At 36.4% G+C, this 14,118-nt stretch overlaps 1 protein-coding gene across 1 annotated transcript in view; it reads right to left on the reverse strand.

The window, feature by feature from the left end:
• Positions 1 to 14,118, reverse strand: part of CTNNA3 (catenin alpha 3) — a 1,251,491-nt gene that overhangs the window by 102,025 nt on the left and 1,135,348 nt on the right. The window contains exon 15 of the mRNA XM_006089723.3: positions 9,172 to 9,353. Within this exon, the coding sequence (XP_006089785.1) occupies positions 9,172 to 9,353 (182 nt within the window). The remainder of the gene's footprint in view (positions 1 to 9,171; positions 9,354 to 14,118) is intronic.

Below are 14,118 nucleotides of genomic sequence, written 5' to 3' on the forward strand. Positions count from 1 at the left end.
GTTGGCTGGGCAGCTGCCATCCGAGGCTGGCCTGCACCTTGGCCAGCCCTGGGTGGCTGGGGGGCTGAGGGTGGTCCCAGTTGCACCATGTGCCTCGCCGCCCCCCCCCCCCACTCCCCAGCTGGACTGAAAGGACTGTGGGACTCTGGCGGCAGGAGCAAGGAGTGGCCTGACCCGCCTGAGGGTGGGTCTGGCCGCACTGCGGGCCTGCCACCCCTGGCAGGGCTAAAAGGACTGGGGTACTCTGGCAGGGCTGAGGGGACTGGGCCCTGCCATCTTGTGACTATGGGCGCCACCATATTTGTGACAGTGTGACAGTCAATTTGCATATTCTGCCTTTATTAGATAAGATATGGAATTTGGTAAAAACAGTAAAGGTATTTATTTTTATTAAAAATAATGAACAATTATTGAACCCAAAGCCAGAAATTCTACTGACAATGTGGTCATTAGAGAGTACTATAAAGCTACTCATGCCTTTTTAAGGTTAATTTTTCTGCATAGTTATGTTAAATAAGTTTTGCTCTCATCAACAGCAACTGTGATTCAGTATCTGTCTTTAGCTGTAAGAAATGAGACAGACTTGAAATATAAAATGTTCTTTTCACTGAAAGACTACCAGTCCCCACTGGCATCTTAAGAGTTGCTTCATTATACCAGGAGAAAATCGAAGAGAAGCATCACGGGCAGATGTCCGGAAAGCTGTCAGAGCAGGTGACATTATGTGAAGTGACTCACCCTGACATCTCTTGGTATTCCATTACAAATCTGAGAGGCTGTGTTTTTGCCTGTGGGTTGCAATAGCCTCAGGTACCCAGATACTATCCATGTTCTTCAGTAGAGGTCAGCCAATACTCATTGTTAAACACCAGTCAGACACATGGCAGCCAGCTGGCAAACTGACATGACATCTGCAATGCTTGAATCTGTTCTACTCTAACGTTTTGTAGGAGGTAGATCTAAAGGAGTATCATGATATTAGTTATACTGTGCCTAAAATGTAACAGGACTACTTTCTTTTAATAGTGTAGAGTTTGATTTATAATCACATTCTTTATCCAGAAAAATGAAGAATGCACCAAACTAAATTTTATACCAGTTCAAAACAACACCTCTTCAATATTTGTCTAGTTTAAAATTTGTTAGAAATGCCTACCTGTGGAGCTAATATCTCCTCCTCATTTCAGGCAATGCAGGATATAACTTACTCCTCTCTCTACATAATCCATATTACCTAAACTGTATTCCATCCTCTGTCTCTCTGCCTCTTTTTTGTTAATCCTCACCCAAGGGTATTTTTCCCCATTGATTATTTTCTAGAAAGAGTGGGAGGGAGGGAGTGAGGGAGGGAGTGGGAGAGAGAAAGAGAAACATCGGTGTGAGAGACACACATTGACTGGTTGCCTTCCACACGCACCCAGACTAGGGCTGGGGATCAAACCTGAAACCCAGGTATGTACCCTTGATTGGGAATTGAACCTGAGGACCCCCCCCCACCCCCCGCTCAGGCTGATGCTCTAATCACTTAGCAAAACCAACCAGGGCATGTCTGGCTCTCTTTTAATTCTATATAATAAAGGCCTAATATGCTAAGCATCCGGTCCTCTGGTCATTCGTTCAAACAATCAAAGTGTAATATACTAATGATATGCTAAGGCCGTTCAACCACTTGCTATGATGTACATTGACCACCAGGGGGAAGACAGTCAACCTGACTGTTTAAAGAAAAGAATGAGTGAAATTCACAATCTGAAGCCCAAGCAAAGGGCAGAAGGGAGCTGTTGTTGGATTGAGGCAGGGTTGCGATTTTGTGTGTCATGTGGTCACGAGAGACAAAGAGATCAAGATTTTTATGAGAGAGTGGTTATAGTATAGGCCAAGTGGTCCAGGCTGTCTAAGAAAGGAAAGGCAGAATGAAATGACTAAATAAATTAGGGGAGAGGGGGGTATGAAAGGATCTGAGATAAGAGAATATGATGCGATTAAAGATAAGGCAATAAAATTTTTGGAAATGAGAGAGTTAGACACAGAATGGAAATTTAAGATATCAAAAATAATTTTTAGAATATATTCATCAAGTACTATAGAAGAGAAAATAAACTTCACTAATTAAAGGTTCTTGAAACACAGTGGGAATGAGATTGATAAGATTACTTATATTCACAAAGGTGTATCTATTGAGACATTTCACTTTTTTTAAAAAAAAAACAGTAAATTTTAAATTCATTAGACTATTGGTTTAGGATATAGATTATCACAGAGAGCTTTTTTTCTTATAAGAGTATTTTGTTTTTAAATATAAAAATAAATATTGTTTATACAATTACCCATCCATCACTATTCCAAAAAAGTGATTATCAGTGACATTTTTGAGAGACTGAATATGCAAATGGACAATGGCCAGCATAAATATGACAGAACTTTGACCCACAACTTCTTCTGCAACTACCTTAAGAAATTAAACCATAGCTTCTGTAGCAATTGACCCAGAATTGTCGGGACTTGGACAATAGTAGCCAGCCTACCTACATTTGCCTTTGCTTTAAATCCAGCAACAATCAGAGAAAGCAAAATATGTTTCCCAAACCACGTAAGATGCCCTGCTTCTAGTTAGCCCACCTGCATCTTTCCTATGTCCACAACCTCCAATCCAATATACCTGAAGTCTTCATTTTCATTCCACCTCCCCGCCCCCGCCCCCCCCCCCACCCCGGCCCAATTTGAAAGCTTTTATTCATCCCTGCCTGCCTTTGAGTCTCCACCAAAGCAAATGATGGTAGCTAATGCCATAGCTGTATGTTCTCATTTGGGGTAGGGGTGGGGTGTCTTTGTTTATTCCTACACGTCTAATAGTTTAGTCTCCTGTGCGCTAAGAAAATGTTAATCCTGTCCACCTGAAATAAGCAGAGTCACACAGTACAGAACTGTTTTGACACTTGGAAATTGCCAAAGCCTTTTCACCCAATTCTCTCATCCATTCACTACAGATATTAAAGAAATAGATTTCAGGAAAGAGGGTCTTGTGCTCTCACTCTCAGTTTTACTAAACAATTACTAAGAAGTAAATGATTTTTATTACTTATCACATCAGAATGATTGGCAGACAGAATTATTCTCCTTTATGTTAAAGCATTGCTGAATAATTGTTTCCAGTGATTCAAAACTCTCACAACATAAATAAGCAGATTCTTTACAGAGAGAATATTCATGAGAGAGGCAATAAGAGCTTATAATAACCCTAACACACAGCCCAAGAAGAAAAACAAAGCCATCATGGTAATGCACAGAAAAATAATTCTTCCTCCTGGTATTGTATTTGTTTCAAATATAAAATGAATGCCTTCTTAAAGCTAACACTGAATAGCCAGAAATGTTTTTTCAAAATCTTAAATGATCCACATGCCTCATATTTTATATTTTCAATCATCTTTCTAGATATATATGTGTATATCTACTTATATAAAAACCCTGGGTGTAACATCACGGCCAGAACCGCGACCAACCGGAAGGAAGTCAGTCCTGCAGGGGTCATCTTGGAAATGGCTGCACCCTCCCCCAGCTGTTTCCTGGAGGGTGAGGTTTCAGGCAGGAACCAGCCCTCAGTGTGAGGTTTCAGGCAGGAACCCGCCCTCGGAGCGGAATGTGGAAGTGAAATGATTTGTAATGGATCTATTATTGAAGCTACCTTTGGAAATACTATATCTATAGATCAGTGGTTCTCAACCTTGGCTGCACATTAGAATCACCTGGGAATCTTTAAAATCCTGATTTCTGGGCCTCATCCTCTGGAAATTCTTTCTTTTTTACTAATGTTGTGGCCCCACCCCATAACAAAGAAAAAATTTCTGGAGGATGAGGCCCAGGAATCAGGATTTTAAAAAGATTCCCAGGTGATTCTAATGTGCAGCCAAGGTTGAGAACCTCTGCTATAGATAATATTAAAAAATATATCTAAACGTGAAATTCTTTGTCCAAAAAATGAGCATGTTCAAAAATTAAATGAAGAAAATTTGGATATACTCATCGGAGATTTTCACACATATTTGAGTGATGATTCAATTGATTCCACAGATGATGCTGAAAAGGAAAATTTTCCCATCGAATTTCTTAATAGTGTTACTCCTTTGGGAATGCCATGTCATAAATTAAAATTGAAAGTGGGTGCAATCATCATGCTATTGAGAAATCTCAATAGTAAATGGGGTCTTTGTAATGGTACCAGATTTATTATCAAAAGATTACAACCTAACATTATCGAAGCTGAAGTATTAACAGGAACTGCAGAGGGAGAGGTTGTTCTGATTCCAAGAATTAATTTGTCCCCATCTGACACTGGCCTCCCATTGAAATTGATTTGATGACAGTTTCCCATGATGCCAGCATTTGTGATGACTATTAATAAATCCCAAGGACAAACTCTAGACAAAGTAGGCATATTCCAACCAGAACCCATTTTCGCACATGGTCAGTTATATGTTGCTTTCTCTCGAGTTTGAAGAGCATGTGACGTTACAGTTAAAGTTCTAAATACTTCATCACAAGGGAAATTAGTCAAGCACTCTGAAAGTGTTTTCACTCTTAATGTGGTGTACAGGGAGATATTGGAATACGTTTAATCACTTTATCAGTCGTTGTTTGCATCACTGTTGTTTTTGTATCATGTTTCTGTTGTTTTCATATCATGTTTTTGTTGTTTTTATAGCATGCCTCTGTTGTTGTTATATCCTTGTTACTGTTTATTAATAAATTTATATATTATTTTCATATATATTTTACTAATTTCCTTTCATCTCTCATACTTCCAATATAGAGAAAGGGCAAATAGCAATATTAAAATATCTCTGCTAATTAATTCCCTTTTTTTAAAAAAAATATTTTATTGATTTTTTACAGAGAGGAAGAGAGAGGGATAGAGTTAGAAACATCAATGAGAGAGAAACATCGATCAGCTGCCTCCTGCACACTCCCCACTGGGGATGTGCCCACAACCAAGGTACATGCCCTTGACCAGAATTGAACCTGGGACCCTTGAGTCTGCAGGCTGATGCTCTATCCACTGAGCCAAACCGGTTAGGGCAATTAATTCCCTTTTAATGTGCATGAATTTCGTGCACCAGGCTACTAGTTTAATATAAATGAGAAACAGAATTCATAGCTTTATGAAATAAAACAAAAATTTATCTGCCTTTATGGCTTAAATCATAAGATATAAGGTTGCTTTTTTATTTTTGGATTAATAATTTATTCTGTTTGGGGAAGGTAAAGTGGAAAGACCTGCACACCACAGAGTTGAGTAAGACTTTAAAAAGCCCCTGTGTGAACACTGCATTCTTTGGCAAGACAGAACCTGGCTTTATTTTCCCAGCACAGAAGGCGCACATTCTATAGAGCGGAGCAAGGAAAGGTTATTTATTTTAAAGGAAGTTCACAATGAAAATTAATTAAACTCTGACAGTAACTGCAAATGTCAAAATACAAATTTCCTCCAGTGACCATTTTTTAACCATTTGGGTAAAAAGGAAAAAAAAAAAAAAGAAACTGTTCAATATTTATTCTTCTCTTGGCTGTGTGAGCTAAGCCATTTAAATGGTCATTGTTGTTAACACATTTCATTAGAATATAAATATTTCACTTCTAAAAAGTAAAACAAGCTATTTGCAAAGAGATTTCATATTTAAGGAACAAAGGGATGTGACTCAGAGAACACAGGAATTTTTATGCATCTCGGCAATGCTTTTGAAAGGCTTTAATTCTGAAGCCTCGCTGAACAGAAACAAGGTGAGCTTCTACCCCCACCCCCTTTACTCATTTTCTCATCCATCACTCAGAACTGTATCTTAGAAAAGAAAGGTGGGCGACAAGCTTTCTTCAATGCAAGCCCGTGTCCAGTGAAGGTATGCAAAAGGCGAGGGCAAACAAAAGTACCCCCAGCAAGTCTTAAATCCTTCAGCCTGATTTCTAGAAAATACCAGGTACGGAAGAAAAGAACTGCTGAGTTTCAGTGTGATAAGGTGACATAGATTATGTGACTGTATGAATGGCCCTTCGCCAAGAAAAAATCATGTTTAAGACACTAACTTCTGACTCTTCTGCCCTAGAATGAATGCACACGGTGGTAGTGACAGAGAGGCCTCACTCTATTTGTAATTGTGCACCAACAGCCACAGTAAAACCTGTGCCAGGCTGCCATTTAGGCTCAGGGGCGTACTACATGGTCAGTGCGCCAAGGGGCATACGCCTGGGCTCGGAAATGGCTACAACTTTACAGAAGTAATTTTTCCAGCCCCGGATACAGTACTTCTTAGAAATGTGTCAAGTTTCTATTAGCCAGAATCTCCAAAGTCCATTTAATTATGTGGGTCTCCCAACTGTGGCTAGAGCCCCCTGAGTTGAATCTCTGTCATTCTTCCAGACTCTCATTCCTAGAATTCTTTGGTTTCCATCATGTCACCAGCATGACCACAATTGTTGAATAGTTCCCTACTTCTTATTTCTTAAAAAAACTCTCCATTTTCTAAGATTTTTTTAAATCTATCACTTCCTTCATGCCTCTCTTAACTTCTTCCTGTATTTATATAAGTTTCTATGCCCCCTTCCTGTCCCCCACTCTGAGTCATACCCACCTCCTGACCTCCACCTTTGTGGGTTTTCTCATGTATATCATCTCATTCCACAATCCAATTTCCGTATCTCAATTACAATCTAATACAAACTTCACTTGCTCATATTTTTGTTCTCTGCTTACTCTGCCCCCCACTGATACGCCCTCTCTTCAGAAATCCTAATGTGCTTACAGCTATAAGTATACAGTGCATTACATAATGATTGTTGTCGTTTCTAATGTATCTGTTTTCCCCTTGGGGAAAGTACTGGGTCTTCTTTGTTTAACACTAAGGTAAAGACTTCTAATACAATGAGTAGGCACCCAGATTCTGAGGTTGGAACAACTCCAATTGGAAGTCATTTCATTTGTGTGCCCTTGAACAATTTATCTGACCTCTATGACTCTCCCTTTCCTAAACAATAAAATGGACAATACAATAATCAATCAAAACATCCTGAAAATAAAATGAGAAAATATAAATTCATCGTAGTGTAGAGCATAGTAAGCTTTCATCAAACTTTACCATGTTAAGCCTGTTATTAATAACTAGAGGCCCAATGCACGAAATTCGTGCAAGAGTAGGCCTTCCTTCCACCAGCTGCCAGCACCGGCTTCCTCTGGCACCTGGGACCCTGGCTTCCCTCTGGCCGCTGACACCTGGGACCAGGGCTTCCCTCACAGCCCCAGCTTCGTCCAGAAGGTCATCCGGGAGGACGGCGGTCTAATTAGCATATTATGCTTTTATTATTATAGATAAAATAGCCCAGCCAGTGTGTCACCATGGTTGAGAGCCAACCCATGAGCCAGGAGGTCACAGTTTAATTCCTGGTCAGGGCACATGCCTGGGTTGCGGGCTCAATCCCCAGTAGGGGAGTGCAGGAGGCAGCCAATGGATGATTGTCTCTCATCATTGATGTTTCTCTATCCCTCTCTTCCTCTCTCTAAAACAGTGGTTTTCAACCTGTGGGTCATGACCCCTTTGGCAGTCTAACGACCCTTTCACAGGGTCACCTAAGACCATCCTGCATATCAGATATTTACATTACGATTTATAATAGTAGCAACATTACAGTTATGAAGTAGCAACGAAAATAATTTTATGGTTGGGTCACAACATGAGGAACTGTATTTAAAGGGCCAGAAGGTTGAGAACCACTGCTCTAAAATTAATAAAAATATATTTAAAATAATAATGAAATAGCAGTTAAATAAAATGAGAACAAAATAGAGCATTCAGTGACACTTTAGAAAAGATAATTAACTATTTCTTTTTTCTTTTTTCTAATTTATAGCTATTTAAAATCTATATGAGGGACAGAGAGTGTACTACAGTGGTTGACTACTTGTTGATAAATACTGCAGGGCCAGCTATAACCCTATTCTCACAAGGCCCATTACAAACAAGGTAAAATACCTGTACTGATATAAAACAGCTAATTTAATCCTCAGAATAACATTGTAGTGTCTGAGAAAACTCTTGAAAAGAATTGGGAATAAAAAAGAAGTAAATAAAAAATTTCATTCATTTTAAAATAATTGAAAATTTATCACAATTTATATGAACTTAAATTAAACTGAATCAGGATTTAGTTCAAGTACAAAAGATTATCAGGGTCCAAAATTCAATTTTGCTTCTCTGCCTTTACTGCTATTTGAACATGCAACGTTCCTATTCTGTGGATGCCTTTGGCAGTGACACCTATAGATTGTGAGAATGTTGGACGGTTTAACTTTGCAAAACATGAAATGTGTCTATTTTCCAATAAGATATCACTCTGTGGGGTTGTGAATCCTCTTCTAACACCCTGGTTACAGCTTATGACACCCTCGATGTCACTGAGCCTCCTTTCCAAAGTCATCTATTTCCATAAAAAACATTAATTCCTTTGGGAGGGAGGAAGATGCAGAGCAAGGAAAACTTTACTGAAATCTGTGTCCTCACCACCTGCTGGTGGCGTATCTGTACCCTTCCACCATCCTAACCTCATTTCCCTTCTTTCCCAATCTGAACCCAGTCATATATATATTTTTTTTTTCTAGTAGCTTCAATTTTCTTATCCCCTTGAATTCTGCTGCAAATCTATTTTTATCACATACATACACACAATCTATAATGCTTTATGTATATCAATGTTATTGTACTCAACTATATCTAGTTGCTGTTTCTGTAGCAACAAGTTTTACTAATTTTGATTACACATAACTCAATATAACTAAAATTATGTAGCTATGGAAATCAGCTATTCAGATAGCTCTGACAGAGATCATAATTTGATTTACCAATTTCTTTGTGAAAGTAATATGCTCATATGATACATAGAGAAGATTCCTAAGGTAAGAGAGTATAAAGTGGATTCTAAAATAATTCATTGACAGTTTATAAGAAAATTCCATGTTTACCAACATCTCTAGAATGATACTCCTACAACTTTCTAATTGTATATTATTTTATTTTTCCCTACCACTTGTATTTTAGCACCTGACACTCAAAGAACTTTGAGGTTTTACTAATGCGACAGATATTTCAAACCATTATAAGTACTGCACATCATCTCCCACATAATTACCTGGTGAAGTCTGTCATCTCCATCATGATCATACACATCTTCTTGGCCAGAACAATAATATCATTGCTTGTATCATCCCATATTTCAATCTCAGCATCCAGCTTACTCTTTACTTTCTTGAAATCAGCAACTTGCTCAGCAATCTTTTCCTTCTCTGCCTCGGGCAGCTGAGTCATCTTAGCCTAAAACATATGATAATTAGATTTGTAATTATTTCAGTATGTCAAAAAGGATTTTAGGAAGAACTGGTCATTAAAGAGTGTTCATTAAATTTGTTCATTTAAAAACAGACATGTCATACATACTTTTTTGGTTCAGAATTCTTCTTTAAAATTTTAATTTATTGGAGAGAGAGAGAGAGAGAGAGAGAGAGAGAGAGAGAGAGAGAGAGAAAGAGAAAGAGAGAAAGAGAAACATCAATTTGTCTTTCCACTTATTTATGCATTCATGCATTTCACTGGTTGATTCTTCTTTGTCACCTGACCAGAATCGAACCAGCAACCCTGGCCTATCAGGATGATACTCTAACCAACTGAGCTACCAGGCCAGGATGGCATACTTTTCTTTTTGAAAGTCATAGGATCAAAACTTTCTAGGTTTAATTTTTTATACAAAAAAGATATTGAATTATAATTTTTTGCTCTAGAACTACAATGTTAAATTTGAGAATAACAATGTATAATTATGTGTCTGACATTTTAAAATATACTCCTTAATATAAAAGTCAAACTTCTCAAATATCTAACATTAAAAAATTAAATTAATACCAACTTATATAATGCATTGCATAGTTGAAAACCATAGAGACCTGGCCAGGGGGCTCAATTGATGCATCATCTCATACACTAAGAGGTTGCTGGTTCGATTCCCATTCAGGGCACATACCCAGGTTGCAGGTTCAATCTCTGGTTGGGGCACATATGGGAGGCAACCAATTGATGTTTTTCTCTTACATCAATGTTTCTCTGATCTCTCTCTCTCTCTGTCTCTCTTTCTCTCTCTTCATCCTTCAAAAAGTAGAAATATAACAAAATTTATTTTGAAATGAGATTATGTCTATGTATGTATATATAGTCAGATTCTTACATAAATACTGACTATATATTGGTAAACAGTTAACAATATACCTTTATAAATAATATGTATATTAAAAAGCATATATATATATATAAATCATAAGAGTATATGTATATTTTGTGCACATAAGCACATTCAGGTTTATATTTACATACAAATTATTTTGGAAGAATAGTAAAATGTTATCAGCAGGGTTTACTAGTATTAATACAGCCCTCCCTAATTAACATTCTGATTGTTGAGATGCTATTCTCTCATGCACAGTACACTTAATGTGTGGGCATAGAATCAATTATTTGGATATGTTGTATATTGAACAGTATGCAACTTGCGTCATCCACTTGCGATTTGAAATGTGGGATAGGTAGAAAACCATCTGCGTCCCTAAACTACCATATGCACAACCTTAGCACCTGAGACCTATAACTTTTTGTTAAGTTAATAAAAACTTGAAGGAAAAGTAGTTTGATAATATCAGTATCAGAAAATTCCATGTGGCAATCTATGCAATGAAATTTTCAAAAAATAATCCATAAATATTGTAATAGTAGAATGAGTCCATAGGTATGAGAGGTAAGTGGAATTTATTTATTGATTATTCACATAGAATATGTGATGTCTACTATGCCTATTGATTTCCAGATGCTAGTCTATAGGACACCTACATGTGGAGAAATAAGAAGAGATCATTTCAAAAGGGCTTTGAAATATTCTGGATACCAGGTTCAGAATACTGAACATTTTATTGAATCAATACTGCATAGGGCAAAAAAATGCTTCAATATATGAATGAAGAATTTACAAGAATGGTCAATGAAAAATCCAATAAAAATAAAATAAAAAACTAATATAAAATATCTGGCATTTATTCTCTATTCATTATAAATCTAACTCAGGGTCTAAAATAGCTATAAAGTTACTATAGTTATTTATAAAGGGTATCTATCCAATCTCAGGATTAATTATCCATGCTTAAATTTTAACCTATTAAAGAAAATAAACTACAAGGCTTTCTGATTAAAAGTTGCTTTTAAATTCCTTAGTATACTGAGTATTTCCTATTCAGTAAGAAAATTATCAAAATATATTTACCTAGGTAGCACTTAAATTTGCTTTTGTTTCATTTTTATTTTATTTGAAGAATTAAACTATGAGACTAGGTTTTTAATTGATGAGCTTATACAGGAGACTCTGCCTTAGGATCCAAAAATAGTTCATAGTTTCCTTCCTCGGGAAATGGGGCCTATGAGATATGTTACAAGAAGAGCAACTTTTCCTGCTACTGGCATATGGCAGGGTATGCAAATGAAGGCACAACTCACGTATGTTTGAAATTAACAGCATGCAAGCACATTAAGTAAATTATAAGCTATCAATACATTAAACTAGCTCGACAATAGAAATGAATTTTCTCCATCTTGACCACAGATAATGACCACTGTCATTATCTCCATTTTCATAAATGTTTTTAAACTTTGAAATAATAATAGCTGTAGGTAGATTCTACCAGGGCCTCTTTTTTTATAGTCTTTACCTCAGAGATAATAAATGCATGACCCTGGATCTAATAAATAATTTTGAAGTGCACACCAGTATATCATGAACAATTATTCACTATCCTCATAATAAAGTTAAAACTATTTAAGAAGTGATCTAAGTGTATTTCTAGTTCTATTCCTTGGAATGCCACTGATTTCCAATGTGACCTTGAAGAAGTCACTTACCCATCTTCTCAGTTTCCCTAGACAAAAAAATAACATTAGTGGCAGCTGCCACCCACCAGTCATGCAGGGAACAGTTTCAATTATTGGGTAACATTGACACTGACCTTGTCATGAACAGGAATGTCATCAATTGCACTAGATTTCCTTAATAACATCTCAATTTACATGGTGAATTACAACTGGCAGAGGTTTACTTTTGACAAGGGCCAAAAGTTGGGCAATAGTTTACAAAATTAAAAGTTCTAGTAAATTCTGACTCTTTCTCACAGAAGGAACAACAATAAAGCATTAAGTTAATGACTGACACCTTTACTGAAGTTTTTAGTGCTTCTATGAATGATTTGTTGTATGCTATCAATCAATTTCAATAATTATGAAAATTTCAAAGTAGCACTTAAGAGAATATTTATAATTTAGGAATTGAGGGTGAAAGTTCCTTATTGGGTTATTTTATGTAGGATAAGCAAAGAAACTGATGTACAAAGGCTTAGATCAATCAGGTAAGTGGACTATCCAATGTTATGACTGCCTGGCTATATGTTTCAGTTCCTGCTCAAATCTATAAGTAGAACTCTGACTTAAACATTTATTAAAAGTTTTTGAATTACTGCCATTTAAATGAGATTATATTGTATGTCAATTGATTTTGGTGTGTTTTGCCAAAGACAATGAAAACAGATAATGTTTATATATATGCCAACCACTCTTCTATGCAATTTACATCTATTTAAACTTTAATCTTCATAGCAACTCTGTGAGGTAAGGCTATTATTATCCTAAATTTATAGATTATGAAACTGAGTCTCCAAAGGTTAAGTAATCTTTTCAAGAGTATAGTGTTAGTATACACTGTGCTCATGGATCAGAAGAATTAATATTGTTAAAATGTCCATATTACCCAAAGGAATCTTCAGATTCAATGCAATCCCTATCAAAACACCAACTGAATTTTTCATAGAACCAGAACCAATATCCTAAACTTATATGAACTCAAACAGTCAAAGCAATCTTAGGAAGAACAAAGCTAGTTATTAAACTCACAGACTTCAAACTATACTACAGAACTATAGTAATGGAGTGTGGTACTGGCCAAAACCAAAACAAACACAGAAATAAAACAATAACAAAAAACCGGACGTATGTATCAATGGAAGAGAATAGAGGCCAGAAACAAAACCCAGGCTTATATGGTCAATTAATCTATGACAAAGGAGTCAAGAATATACAATGGAGAAAAGACAGTCTCTTCAATAAACAGTGTTAGGAACATTGGCAGATGCATGCAAAAATAAATAAATAAAACCACTTTCTTACATTATATACATAAACAAACTCATAATGGATTAAAGACTTAAATTTAAGACATGAAACCATAAAACCCCAAGAAGAAAACATAGGCAGTAATTACTTAACATCAGTCTTAACAATATTGTCATGGATATGGCTCTGCAGGCAAGAGCAACAAAAGGAAAAATAAACTAAAGGGATTTCATCAAACTAAAAGCTTTCGCACAGTGAAAAATCATCAACAAAAGAAAAGGGCAACCTACTAAATGGGAGATGATATTTGCAAATGATATATCCAATAGGAGTCAATATCCAAAATATATACAGGACTTACACAATTCAATATTAAAAGCATACACAAAAAATAAAAATAAAATATAAACATACACAAACAATCCAATTTAAAATTGGGCAAATGGTCTGAATAGACATTTTTCTGAAGAAGATATACACAGATAGCCAAGAGACTCATGAATAGATGCTCAATACTGCTGATAATTATGGAAATGCAAATCATCCAGACTGAGATATCACTTCAAACCTGCCAGAATCTTATTATAAAAAGACAACAAATATCAAGTGTTAGCAAGGATGTGGAGAAAAGGGAACACTTGGGCACTGTTGGTGAAATTATAAATTGGTGCAGCCACTATAGAAAAGAGTATGGAGGTTTCTCAAATAATTAAAAACAGAACTACCATATGATCCAGCAATTCCACCTCTGAAAGCAAAAATACTAATTCATAAAGACATATGCATCCCTGTGTTCACTGCAGAATTATTTACAACAGCTGAGATATAAAAATAACATACCTGTTCATCGATAGATCAATGGATCACACACATACACACTGGAATC

This window comes from Myotis lucifugus, unplaced genomic scaffold, assembly GCF_000147115.1.
Source record: "Myotis lucifugus unplaced genomic scaffold, Myoluc2.0 scaffold_62, whole genome shotgun sequence".
NCBI classification, from domain to species: domain Eukaryota; kingdom Metazoa; phylum Chordata; class Mammalia; order Chiroptera; family Vespertilionidae; genus Myotis; species Myotis lucifugus.